This window comes from Podarcis vaucheri, assembly GCF_965113315.1.
Source record: "Podarcis vaucheri genome assembly, chromosome: 4".
Lineage (NCBI taxonomy): Eukaryota > Metazoa > Chordata > Lepidosauria > Squamata > Lacertidae > Podarcis > Podarcis vaucheri.
Genome location: NC_138762.1, coordinates 78,212,051 through 78,226,684, shown reverse-complemented (window position 1 = coordinate 78,226,684; position 14,634 = coordinate 78,212,051). Strand labels below are relative to the sequence as shown.

Here is a 14,634-nt window from a genome sequence, read left to right as displayed (position 1 = left end):
ATAGCCTCATAGGTCCCTTGAAGTGAAGTACCATATTATTTTACCAATCTGGTTTTTTCTCCCTTCACTGAAACAGAATTTTTGCTTTAATTGGATGACGCTTGAGCTGCGTAATCCCTCCACACTATACTATTCTTACAATACATGTTGCCACAGTTGACTCTAGCAGCCACAGGTAGACTTGTTTGCTTATTTTTGTGTGTGACATATGCATGCTAGCCCTAAGCAGAGTCCTGAGAGTGTCTTAAGTAGTTTTGGTGCTTCACATTGGAAGCGGAGTCATTAATACTATTAATACTATTAATATTATCGCAGACCCTCCAAGTGTGACCCAGGCCCTACTTAGTACAATACTGAGTCCAGTCAGGGTTAAATTGGAACATGAACTTCTGTTTATTTATTGCAGTTTAACAAGTGTGTGGTTTCATAAACGGTATTGGTCAATTACAATCATGGAATGCCTATCCAGACCTATAACTTCCGCTACCTGCTCTCACTCACTAAACCACCTCTCAGATATTTACTTGTCTTCCTAGCTCCTAACTGTTCCTGACTCAGCTTATTTCACTACACTAACTCTGCTGCTGCTGCTGTTGTTGCTGCTTGTGTGAGTGCTGGGAAGACCGCTCCCTCTCCTGCCAACTCCATCCGGCCTAGGGGGCGGAGCCTGCACTACCACTACAGTTTAGAGGCCTGAGCAGCTACCGGCAGCAATGGACAAAATGGTTTTAAATGTTTTAATTGCTTTTAATTTGCAGCACCTTAAATGGTGGTTGTTGTTTTTTATAATATTATATTATTTCATTATTTTATTTTTGCTTGGGGTGGGATAAGCATTTAGTCAGCGCTATTGTTTCTTGCTTTGTTTTGTTTTGTTTATTATTATTATTAATTATTATTATTATTATTATTATTATTATTATTATTATTATTTTAAATTATTATATAATTTGTATTTTGCTTTTTAAGGGGAAGGGTCATGGCTGCCTGGGAGTGGGCCTCAGCCAATAGATTGGGTGGGGCAGGTTCCACAGGGGGGGATGTATTGGGACACCCGATCTCAGTGATCACGGGCAGGAGGAGGAGTTATGCTAAGACCAGACCATGTCATTACCGAGGAGGCAGGTTTAGTCATTGTTTGAGGACTATCCCTGCCTCCAGGTCTGGTCTTGACCGGAAGGATACAGTAATCAGCAAGGGAAACCCACATGACCTGAAAGTGTTGCTGTGCAATGCCAGGTCAATGATGAATAAAACCACTGCCATCCACGACCTGATTGTGGATGGAGGATTTGACCTGGCATGTGTGACAGAGACCTGGTTGGATGAAGCAGATGGGCCTGTCCTTGCCGCTGCTTGCCCACCAGGTTTCTCTTACGCACAGCAACCGAGGTCATGTTGGGCGGGGAGGGGGGGTTGCAGTGATTTTTAGGAAGTCATTAGTCTGCACCAGGCGTCCTATTGGGAAGACCCAGTTTTCTGAGTGCATGTTCTGGAAGTTGGGCAATAGGGGCAATACAGGATTCCTACTGGTGTATCGACCTCCCCGCTGCACCAAGGATTCCCTGCCCGAGCTGCTTCAGGTCGTGGCGGATACGCTCCTGGAGACACCTAGCTTGGTCGTCCTGGGGGATTTTAACATCCATGCTGACACGACCTTACAAGGGGCTGCTCGGGACTTCGTGGAAAGCATGGCCTCCATGGGGCTGTCCCTGAATAAGTTTGGCCCAACTCATAGCCGTGGACATGCCTTAGACCTGGTGTTCACCTCTATGGATGTTGGTGATCTGACACTAACTAAAAGTGAAACAAAAGAAGTGCCATGGTCAGATCACTTCCTGGTGCAACTGGACTTCTCCGCAACCCTTCCCCTCTGCAGGGAGGTGGGACCGATTTGGATGGTCCGCCCCCGCCACTTAATGGATCCAATTGGCTTCCAGAGAGGGGTGGGGGATGCTTTATCCCAAGTTGACGGCCTTTCAGCTGATTCCCTGGTGGCACGCTGGAATGCGGAGTTAACCAGGGCTATTGACTGTCTGGCTCTGAAGCGCCCTCTCTGATTACATGGAGCCTGGACAGCCCCGTGGTTTTCCCCGGAGCTGAGGGTGATGAAACAATCGTTGAGACGGCTAGAGCGCCGGTGGCGGAAAACTCATTCTGAATCAGACCGGACATGGGCTAGAGCTCAACGTCGAGCCTACCAAGTGGCAATGGCGACGGCGAAGAGGGCCTTCTTCGCCGCCTCCATTGCATCTGCAGAAAACAGCAGCAGGAGACTTTCTCAGGTGGTTTGCAATCTATCGGAACCACCTGTACCACCGGGGCCTGGTAGGGACCCCAAGATCTGCAATGCTTTTGCAAAGTTTTTTGCAGATAAAATCGCTCAGATTCAGAAGGAGATAGACTCCACCGTGGGAGCAGGGCCAGGGCGGGAGAGTGCTAGAGTTCTGTCTGGTCCTGTTACATGGGATCAATTCCAATCTGTTACCTCCGAGGATGTGGACAGGCTGCTTGGACAAGTGAGACCGACCACCTGTCTCCTTGATCATTGCCCATCCTGGCTGATAAAAGCGAGCCGGAAAGGGCTGGGCGATGGGCTCTGTGGGGTGGTGAATGCTTCCCTCTGTGAGGGAGCCTTCCCAGACCCGCTGAAAGAGGCGGTCATTAAACCGCTTCTTAAAAAAACATCTTTAGACCCGGCCAATTTGGCCAACTATCGCCCAGTCTCAAATCTGCCATTCTTCAGCAAGGTGATTGAGTGGGTGGTTGCTGAACAACTCCAAGCAGGCCTGGAGGAAACGGACCATTTGGATCCCTTCCAATCGGGATTCAGGCCTCACCATGGGACTGAAACCGCCTTGGTCGCGCTGGTTGATGATCTCCGGCGGGCTAGGGACAAAGGTGAGAGCTGTTTCCTAGTTCTGCTGGATCTCTCAGTGGCCTTTGACACCATCGACCATAACATCCTTCTGAACCGTCTAGAGGGGCTGGGAGCTGGGGGCACTGTCATACAGTGGTTCCACTCCTTCCTCCTGGGCCGTGTCCATAAAGTGGGGGGGGGATGAGTGTTCAGACCCTGGGCTCTCACTTGTGGGGTGCCTCAGGGTTCTGTTCTCTCCCCCATGCTTTTTAATATCTATATGAAGCCGCTGGGAGAGATCATCAGGGGGTTTGGACTGGCTGTTCATCAGTATGCAGATGACACCCAGCTCTACCTCTCCTTTAAATCAGAACCAGTGAAGGCGGTGAAGGTCCTGTGTGAGAGCCTGGAGGCGGTTGGAGGATGGATGTCGGCTAACAGAGGTTGAATCCTGACAGATTCCCTGGTCTTGAATGGGGTAACTGTGCCCCTGAAGGACCAAGTGCACACTCTGGGAGTCATTTTGGACTCACAGCTGTCCATGGAGGCGCAGGTTAACTCTGTGTCCAGGGCAGTTGTCTACCAGCTCCACCTGGTTCGCAGGCTAAGACCCTACCTGCCCACGAACTGTCTCACCAGAGTGGTGCATGCTCTAGTTATCTCACGCTTGGACTACTGCAATGCGCTCTATGTGGGGCTACCTTTCAAGGTGACCCGGAAAGTGCAATTAATCCAGAATGCGGCAGCTAGACTGGTGACTGGGAGTGGCCGCCGGGACCACATAACACCAGTTCTGAGAGATCTGCATTGGCTCCCAGTACGTTTCCAAGCACGATTCAAAGTGTTGGTGCTGACCTTTAAAGCCCTAAACAGCCTCAGTCCTGTATACCTGAAGGAGCGTCTCCACCCCCATCGTTCAGCCCGGACACTGAGATCCAGCGCCGAGGGCCTTCTGGCGGTTCCCTCATTGCGAGAAGTGAGGCTACAGGGAACCAGACAGAGGGCCTTCTCGGTAGTGGCACCCGCCCTGTGGAACGCCCTCCCATCAGATGTCAAAGAGATAAATAATTGCCTGACATTCAGAAGACATCTTAAGGCAGCCCTGTTCAGGGAAGTTTTTAATATGTAACGCTGTACTGTTTTTAACACTGATTGGGAGCCGCCCAGAGTGGCTGGGGAAACTCAGCCAGATGGGCGCGGTATAAATAATAAATGATGATGATGATGATGATGATGATGATGATGATTAACTCAACCTACCCACAGACTCTATCCCAATTCACTCCCACTCCAACCAACCACCCAACTCCCAACGAACTCCTCCCTTCGCCCCCCCCCCCGAGCTGGTTTTATAGTCCCTCTGACTCCACCCCCTGGGGTTCTGACTGGGTAACCTGTTTAACTATTTCACCTCCAGCACTCTCATATGTTAACGTCACACCTACAGCTTGTAGGAATGGTCTAGCCAGAGCCCACAAGGATGATGATCACCGACTAAATCACACCTTCTCTACTTTGCACATGGGAGCTTCCTGTGGCCCTGGTCCAATACTCTAAGACAGGGATGGGGAATTTGTGGCCTCCCTAATGTTGCTGGACTTCAGCTCCCATCAGCTCCAACCAGCATACCATCTAGAAGAAGGAAACTGTTTCAAGATCTCTCTATAAAGCTTATAAATCAGTGTTTTCCCAACTTGCTGTTTTGGAACTACAATTCCCATCATCCCTGATCACTGGTAGCCGGGGATGATGGAAGTTGTAGTTTAAAAACAGCTGAAGAAACACTACTAAGAAAAAATATGAAATCTACTAATTACAACAGTGGTTTAGATGTAGCCATTTTTATTATTGTCCTAGTTTCTCTTAGAATTCTACCATAATGCTAAAGGGTGGGAAATATTTCCACATAGCGAAGATTTGCCAAACAAAGTATAGCGGTTGAACACGTTCAGTGCCATCACTTCTCAGCCTTTTCGCTAAGATCAAGGATAGTAAGTATGTTCAGTTATGGCTGCAAAGAATCAGGCTGAAATATATCCATTCAGTCACGACGTTCATAGAATGTTCTTGGTCAATGTTATTTTCTTCCTAAAATGGCGTCAAAGAGAATTGCTTTCTTTTGCTGAATATCCTTGAAGCCGGCGGCACTGAGGAGCGCATTGTACTCTGATGGGGTCCATTCTTTTCCTTGAGTAATAAGCAGCATAACCAAACCATATATATGAGCTTCGAATGGCCCCGTTCTGTCTTCATTGAGAACTATTTCCACTACTAGAACTCCACCACCTGTTTTGGAATAGGAAATGGAAGGTGCACCGTTACATATTAAAAAGCAGTATGTTACTTTGCCCAAGTATCCTGGGATCAGAAGCTCAAGAAATAAAGGAACGCAGCTGAGCTTGAGTGGGATGCGGACATAAGGGGAAGGGGGCATGGGGAAATCCAAGCAGATTAGTATCAGGATTAATTCCCACAGGAAACACCTTTGACACCATACACCTACCAGGCTTGCAGGCTTTGTGCAGTCTGGTTAGCAGTTGCACACACTTCTCCTCACTAAAGCAGTGTAGGGTCCTAACCAAAATATACAGCTTCTGGAATTGGATCTTTAAAAGCATCACCTGAAATAAAACAAGTAGAGATCCAGTGAAAGAATTATTATTCTTACGGAAAGTATACTTCATTTTATCTTTCTCAAATTTGTAGCTATAAGGTGTGCACTTCTGTCTCCTGGTGCTTCTCCTGTAAGGAGGCAAAGCTAAACATAAGAGTCCTGGGCCAGTGTGGTGTAGTGGTTAAGAGTGGTAGTCTCGTAATCTGGGGAACCGGGTTCGCGTCTCCGCTCCTCCACATGCAGCTGCTGGGTGACCTTGGGCTAGTCACACTTCTCTGAAGTCTCTCAGCCCCACTCACCTCACAGAGTGTGTGTTGTGGGGGAGGAAGGGAAAGGAGAATATTAGCCGCTTTGAGACTCCTTAAAGGGAGTGAAAGGTGAGATATCAAATCCAAACTCCTCCTCCTCTTCTTCTTCTTCTTCTTCTTCTTCTTCTTCTGGGCGGATCTGTTCTCATGGTTTTCAACACCCATCAGCCCTAGTCAGCATGGTCAGGAATGATGGGAGTTGTAGTCCAACCATAACTGAAGGGTCACTGATTCTCGATCCCTGCTTAATGCATGGCTGTCTTGTCTGTTAGTGGAAGAAAACGATGTAACCTTTGTAGAATAAAACAACATTTTACCTTTGTGAAAAGTAATTCTGTGTTCCTCTGAGGAGACAAAATGCTTCTTTCCTGTTTCCACTACTTCAGGTAGGTCTAAAATTGTCACTGTAGAATTTGGATACAATGAAATACATTCCTTTGCTAGGGCACCGCTACATCCTTAAGGGAGAACCAAAGGAAAAAATGAACATGTTGTGCATATCAAAGCTTTCCCCAAAACTTCATGTGCAAAACTCTAAGATAGAACACCAGATAGGTGGCTGTTCAGTCATTTCATTCAATTTACCACTTTTGCAGTTCTGAGGATCTGATAGTTCAGAGCTTGGGTCATGGGTCATTGAGGGATGTTTCCTGTTCTACAACAGCAGCCTTATGATTTCGGAGTGCCAGCATAGGAAGACATGTGAGAATGTATGGTACTTACCTCCAAGATCACAAACTAGTGGGAAATTAGAGAGATCAAATGCATTCAACACATCTCGACCACAGAGACTCCACATCTCATGCATAAACTCCATGAATTCTCGCAAGCTGCTCTCTGATCTAGTAATTCAAAATAGCATTGCCAGTTAACAAAGGGCATATCTTTGAACAGAGGATGGTTCTAGACAGGAGCCATATTCCACATAATGCTGTTGCATTTATTTGTGTGTGGGTTTTCTTTCCTTTCTTCGGCCTCATCCTTCTGTTTCCCATTGTACCGATCATGATGGGATGTATCCATAATCCAAACTCACATTTAAATACTACTACTACTACTAGTAGTAGTAGTATTAATATGAATAATACATCATTTACTGTAGCTGTTCCTCTCACCCGACTCAGAAAAGGCTGTTTGCTATGACTAAAAGCAGTTGTGCTTCAACGTTCGAAAATACTGAAGGCAAACAAGGCTGGGTCTTCACAACTAGTCTGTTAGGGTACCAACTTGAATAAAATATAGTGTGGGCCCAGGTAAGCCCCACCCCTCATAACTGATCACATAACACAGTGCATACACACCATTTGAATGGGAATGCCCATCAACCGGGGGGGGGGACCTACCCCTTCAAATATTTTATTTTGGGGCCGAAGCTCCCGTGGCCCCTAGGAGTTGGCTCCTATGTAGTTTGTGTAATGTAACACCTGATAGCAAGGAATCTAATTTTAGACATCAGGTGAATACAAGTTAGCAATAGGTTTCGCACAAATTGCAAAGGGAAAGCTTTGCCCATTCTTTAAAAAGAAACAAGATCTACTGTAATGGCTATGAGTTACTCGTGCATAAACTTGTGCCTCTCTAGACTAATTTGCCTTGTTGAACCTTTCTGACTGCACAGCCCTTGCTCATCGCGGCTGCCTCAGTCGCTGGCAGAATCCGTCAGTGGGCGTTTCTTGAACCTCTTCCAACATAAAAGTTGTTTGACACCCAGTCTCCTCCTCCTCTCACTGCGCGGGAGTCTTCTGCGCAGGGAGGGCGTGGGCAGTGGAGGACCTGGGCTCTCCTCACTGATATCCAGTGAAGAGTCCTGGAGCCCTCTCTCCGCTTCCCCCATCTGCCCCCCTTTCTCCCTGGTGTTGCGCTGATTAGCTTCCCCCTCCACTGAGCTGTTTCTCCCCCTGCTGCTGGGTCCTTCGTCAGCATAATCTGTGAGCCTCCCCTTCGCCTCTCGCTCTGATGTCAGTTCCCTGACATCTACATAAATACAATTTTTCTGTACCTGTACATAGCCTCATAGAAATCTTTTGTAGAAATGTCACTTAATCTATACGTCTGAGCCTCTCCTTCCCTGAAAGAGAATATTTATTTTAGTTTAAGAAAGAATGAGCATCAAAACTACAGAATTAAATTTCAGTCTCTTCAGCAAAACAATTAAACCAAGTTTACTACTCATACAATTACATTTGTTGTCAAAGCTGTGTCTAACAATCGCAGGTTTGTTTATTTGTAACGTCTGTGAGTTTTACCATTTTATTACCCTTTTTATCAATCTTTTAATAATCAGTAAAAAAAGTTTGTAAACAAAAGTGAGGAACAGTACAGTATTATAAGATAAATGCTATAAGGCTCCTTTTTTATATATTTTGCCATAGTGCTAAAATATCATAATACAATACATAAAGCATTATAGCATACTACCCAAAATCCAACCTTAAATTCACAGCCATTTTAGCAACATGGTTAATTGCAACAGCTGTTATGGTAGTGGTCTTGTTTTTAATCATTTTGTTGAAAATAACATTGAAACATAATGGTGTTATACACTTTTTATAATGAAGGAGAGTGTGTGTTACATCTACAACCTAAGAAGTGTTTCTGCAATAAATAAACATTTAGAAGAATAAATGGGTGTCGTTAGATAGTATTCACTGTAAGGGTTATACAGTATTGTGAATATGTGCTAAGCTTCAAATGGCTCAGCCCACAGTAGCTATGTCATGCCAGCTCCTACTTAGGTACTGAGCACAGTGAAAGGCAAACAGAAGAAGAAGAAGAAGAAGAAGAAGAAGAAGAAGAAGAAGAAGAAGAAGAAGAAGAAGAGTAGTAGTAGTAGTAGTAGTAGTAGTAGTTTGGATTTGATATCCCGCTTTATCACTACCCGAAGGAGTCTCAAAGCAGCTAACATTCTCCTTTCCCTTCCTCCCCCACAACAAACACTCTGAGAGGTGAGTGGGGCTGAGAGACTTCAAAGAAGTGTGACTAGCCCAAGATCACCCAGCAGCTGCATGTGGAGGAGCAGAGACGCGAACCCGGTTCCCCAGATAACGAATCTACCACTCTTAACCACTACACCACACTGGCTGACAAAATAGAAAGGCAATTGTAACTCTGTTTGTAGCTTGCAGTGGGTGAGCAGCAGGAAGGTTAGTGTTTGTGATTGCTCATCTGGAATTAGCCCTACTGAGGAAGGATCCATTACCATTTTACATTTACGGGACAATCCTGTATTATACAGGACAGGGGGCAACCCTACAGCACTGTGACATTAAGTTCCCCACTTCAGTGCTATCCTTCTCCTCACCTCACAGAATCAGCCAGGTGCTGTGCTCTCGTATAGACAAATTCAGCATTGAACTTCATGGAATAATACTGAGTCTTTGGGCTTCTTTTGCCAAGGTAGAGATTGGCAAGGTTGGTATTTCCATAAAGCGCTTAAAACGAAGGGGACAAAAGATTAACGTTTTCACAGCTCTGTGCAAAGCCCCTTTCCCTCCCCAATTCTGCTGGGACAAAATGATTGAAACAAGGATAATGAGGCAGAAGACACATTTCTATGATTCCATGGCATGCTGATCGCATTGTAAAAAAAGTGCAACACTGAGACTGCAATTCTCCAGCTTCTCTTCCAGAGAAAGGTAGGGAAAGACTAGGTCTCCACCTGCTGGCAGTGGAGCTTCAAGCTGCCACATGGTCACCAATGCTATAAGCCAGGCATAGGCAAACTCAGCCCTCCATATGTTTTTTGGGACTACAATTCCCATCATCCCTGACCACTGGTCCTGTTAGCTAGGGATCATGGGAGTTGTAGTCCCAAAACATCTGGAGGGCCGAGTTTGCCTATGCCTGCTATAAGCAGCCACTAGGAGTGGCCATTCTGAGATCTGGAGTGAAGTATTAGAAATATATGAACATCAGGCAACTTTTTTCCATTGTAACATCTAAGTCAGGAGGACAGACCCTTAATGTCCTGAGCTGCATTGGTGCTTAGTAAAAAAGTGAAAAGGTAAAGGACCCCTGGATGGTTAAGTCCAGTCAAAGGTGACTATGGGGTTGCAGAGCTCATCTCGCTTTCAGGCCGTGGGAGCCAGCATTTGTCCACAGACAGCTTTCCGGGTCATGTGGCCAGCATGACTTCTGGCGCAATGGAATACCATGACAGAAGTCAGAGCACAGGGAAATGCCATTTATCTTCCCACTGCAATAATTCCTATTTATATCTACTTGCACTGGCATGCTTTCACTACTACAAGGTTGGCAGCAGCTGGGACAGAGCAACGGGAGTGCACTCCGTCACGGGGATTCGAACTGCTGACCTTCTGATCAGCAAGCCCCAGAGGCTCAGTGGTTTGGACCACAGCACCACCCGCTTCCCTTACAGGTGCTTAGTGACCTGCACTAGCTGCCTATTTGCTAATGAGCTTTCTCACTGACATTTGTAAACAACTAGGTACAAGCACATCTAACAGATCATCTCTCCTGCTATGGGACAAATCACCCTTTACAATCATGAAAGGAGAGTGTCACCTGCATACCTATTGGAAAAAGCCCTGCTCCCTGGAATGCTCCCCAAAAAGAGATATGGGAATTTCCATGTACAAAAATGTCTCCTAAAAACCTCAGGTGTTTCCCTAGGGCTATTTAGATGCTGCTTTGTTCAGTTGCTGGCTTGATGGCTTAGCTTAAATTGATTTTTAAAATGGTATTTCAACTTTATAATGTTGGTTAAATTTCCAGATAAAGAATAAATACTTTGGTTGTCCTTCCTCTCCACTTGCAGGAACTTTAAGCCAACACAAGCGTCCAGCAGTCTCTCCATCCCAAAGGGACTGGTACTCAGACGTTCGGCAATAGACACTGAAGTCAGTGGTTCCTTGGACTCCATCAGCAGATCAAATACACCAAGATCAGAGGCAGTAAACATAATCTGGATGTGAAAAGGGTGAGGGAGTACACAAGGAAATAGTTAAAAATGGTCTATAGTTACTGACTTTGCAAAAGGAACAAGATACTTTTGAAATACAAAAATGTTATCATATATATAATAAATATTTCTGTTGCGCGTCCCCGTGAATTATATAAAGAAAAGTGGAACATAGGTATCTTAAGCAAGTTAATTTTAAATTATTGCTGTATCACACCTGTGCTATGGTTCCCAAACATAGACTCACAGTTCTTCTCATTTTCTTATTAATACATTCAAGTGACATTAACAATATTTGAAGTTTCTGCCTTTGTTTGTGCTGGGTTGACCCCTGTAACTGTAAGATTTGCCTTGCCATTTAAAGGTATTTTTGATTCTACACATCCATTTACAAGCTGAAAGTTTCAAAGTCCTTGCAAGTATTAAATTTTGCAGACAATACTTCTACCTTTGAAATTAGAAATGAATACTGATTCCGAAATAACAATTTCAAAGCTTCAGCTTCTTCTGTAGTACTCATTGTTCTTTATTTCTCTGTCAGATATCTCACAGTTTTCCTCTGATGAGCAAGTTGTGGTCCTTTTATTCAGAATTCACTGAAAATGAAATGATAAATGTCAAGGTAAAAATCAAACTTAATGGTCTTTGTAAATGACTGAGGCCAGATATGTTTATGGGGAAGTCCCCATCTGCTAAGTAAAGGCATAGGTGGAAAAGGATTTCTTTCTCACAAGTGCAGGAGGAAGGAAGTACCTGGGAATTATTGATCTTGCCTATGTGAGGAAAATGTGATATCAGAACCTGACAAGTGAGATAAAATCATCTGGTGCCTGGAAATGCACAATTAACAAGTTATTGGAGAAAGTTAATCAGAAGAGAGAGCAGGTGGTTTAGGGAAAACACTCTTGCTGAAATGAGGCCACTTGGAAATTCTTAAAATACAGAAATACATTAACAAAGAAGTGTCACATGCAAGTCACATAGTGGGAGCCATTTTTTGTGCCCAAGTCAACAAATGTTAATGGCAAAAATTACCAAGAAGCTCACTAAAGAACTCACTTCTAAAAATGAATTATTTGTGATAACGATATAGAGAAATTCAGGAAAATATACAAATAGTAAAGCTGAATGAGGATAGGTAGAGCCTGAAGAAGAAAAGTTAAGAGTTCCCAGATTGGAACATGGGAAAGGAAACAAGGGGATTCCAAGAGAAAGAATATGAACAATGAGAGAGAACCAGGGATGTCACCATAAACTCCTTGAAGGAAAGGTAAAAGGTAAAGGTACCCCTGACCATTAAGTCCAGTCATGGACGACTCTGGGGTTGTGGCGTTCATCTCGCTTTATTGGCCGAGGGAGCCGGCGTACAGCTTCCGGGTCATTTCCCCCCCCCTCAATTTTTTTAATTAATTTTTCAAATTTATAACAAACATAAACAACATAAAATAAAAAACATTACAATATAAAAAACAGACAAACATAAAAACATTTATCCTATCTGTTATAATCATACTTTTATAACCATTATTAGATGACTTCCTCAAATCCCTCAAGCTGTGTTTCCATATAGCTCATTGTAGCAGTTTTCCAATACTAATTTCCAATAAAATTAACTTAATCAATTAACATATTTCTTTCTTATCCTATTTCACTTATATCCATAATATTATAAAATTTAAAACATTTAAGTCCTAAGCTAATTTGGTACTCACAATAATGCTACTTATATTATCTTAGAATATTTTGCTAAATACCAGTAGTCCTTAAATTTCATCCATTCTTCTTGGTAATCCTCCTCCTTCTGTTTGTGGATTCTACCGGTCAGGTCAGCCAGCTCCACAAAGTCCATCATCTTCATCTGCCATTCCTCCACTGTTGGTAATTCTTGTAATTTCCCATATTTAGCTAACAAAATTCTTTCTGCAGTTGTGGCATACAAAAACAGCCTAACATCTTTTTGAGCAATTCCAAACCTATTATTCCAAATAGAAAGGCTTCTGGTTTTTTAATAAAGGTATATTTCAACATCTTTTGCAACTCATTATAAATCTTTTTCCAGAAGTCTTTCACCTTAGGGCATGCCCACCCAGCGTCCGGGTCATGTGGCCAGCATGACTAAACCACTTCTGGCGAAACCAGAGCAGTGCACAGAAACGCCGTTTGCCTTCCCACCGGAGTGGTACCTATTAGCAGTGAAAGGACTAACCTTTATGTGGCTTGCTCCCAGGTAGCAGCTGGAATTGTATGAGGCACACGTCCCAAGTTGCCAGTGTTGTGATGTGCAGTCCTTTGGCTACTCAGAAACCAGCTGCATTGGATTAAATAGCATGTAGCTATCCCCACCCACAAAGTTAATTGGGTTTAGGATTGCAGCCTTGATCAGGAGCTAAGAATGGATTTGCTGAATCAGTTGCTCTGAGGAGAAACAAGAAGAAAAAAACCTAGAGAGTCCTGAAGCATCTCAAAGGACCACACATTTGTTATTCTGGCACAAGACGTGCTGAACTAGAGTCTATTTCATCACATACATGGCGCGATTCTCAATTACTGGGGTGTGGGGTGAGCAATGGAAGGGGAGTCGGATGCAGTGGGGTCAGAGGGAAATGAAATGCCAGAAACACAGATAGGAACCGTTCAAATTCGAGCTACAATGTAGGCAGGATGAGGACAGCAACATAGCCATGATAGGCTTGATAGTGCTAAGTGAATTTACGTTTGCAAACCATTGCCTTTATTCAGACCCAAATGAATTGGAGCGAATGTCTTCAATACTCTGGGCCAAAAGCTCATTTTCCACCTCAATGTCTGGCCTTTTTTTTAGCTCTTCTGCAGCCCAAAGAGATGTTGTCTATTTCCTTCCTTCCTTCCTTCCTTCCTTCCTTCCTTCCTTCCTTCCTTCCTTTTGATAACATTTTATTAATTTTCCAAAACTAACAAATATAAAGACAACAACCATACAAAATCAAATCAAAACAAAACAGATTGACTTCCCCCTAGTCCCTTCCTTGGTTCCATTATTAATCAACATAACTCATGTTCATTGTTAAATTTGAAAACCATTTAAGTTACCGTATTTTTTGCACCATAACACTCACTTTTTTCCTCCTAGAAAGTAAGGGGAAATGTCTGTGTGTGTTATGGAGGCAATGCCTACGGGTGGCATGCCTACGGATTTTCCTCCTCTAAAAACTACATGCGTGTTATGGTCGGGTGCATGTTATAGAGCGAAAAATACGGTACTTATTGTCCATTCATAACAAAATTACAAGTAGTCCTCGAACCCTGCTAATGTATTAACCTGTATACAATGCTTCTGTATATATGGAATAAACATCTTCCATTCTTCCTTAAATTCATTGTTGTCTTTTCTTCTTAATTTCATTGTCAGTTTTGGCATTTCAGCATATTCCATTAATTTAACTTGCCAATCTCCTTCTTCTTTCTAATATTGTGTTAGTAATGTCAGTGCGGCCGTAGTTGCATACATGAATAAATTATTTTGTGATCTTGGTAAGTCCACTCCTGTAATTCCTAATAGGAAAGCTTCTGGTTTTTAAACAAAGGTTATTTTAACATCTTCTTTATTTCATTATAAATCATTTCCCAATATTTCTTTATAATTTTACAGTCCTACCACATGTGAAAAAATGTCCCTTCTGTTGTTTTACATTTCCAACACTTGCTTTCCTTAGTTTTTTACTGACTGGAGTTCAGTACCATCTATACATCATTTTCATATAATTTCCGTTAATCGCCACACAAGCTGTAAATTTTAACTCATTCTACCATAGCTTTTCCCATTCCTCCATTTGAATATTGTGTCCCACATCTTGTGCCCATTTAATGATAACTGATTTAACCTCTTCATCTTTCATTTCCCATTCCAGAAACAGATGATACATTTTTTATATTAATTAAGTATCATTTTCTA

The 14,634-nt window shown here is 43.4% G+C and overlaps 1 protein-coding gene across 1 annotated transcript; it reads right to left on the bottom strand.

The window, feature by feature from the left end:
• Window positions 1-308: 308 nt before the first annotated feature.
• LOC309530149 (acetylserotonin O-methyltransferase-like) lies at window positions 309-13,126 on the bottom strand. Its single transcript, XM_082218822.1, is given in 11 exon segments — window positions 309-578; window positions 4,112-5,146; window positions 5,364-5,452; window positions 5,454-5,481; window positions 6,100-6,240; window positions 6,506-6,624; window positions 7,782-7,850; window positions 9,084-9,213; window positions 10,532-10,706; window positions 11,152-11,299; window positions 12,910-13,126. Coding segments are annotated over 9 exon segments (1,032 nt in total). The 5' UTR covers window positions 11,224-11,299; window positions 12,910-13,126; the 3' UTR covers window positions 309-578; window positions 4,112-4,937.
• Between the last annotated feature and the right edge of the window lie 1,508 nt (window positions 13,127-14,634).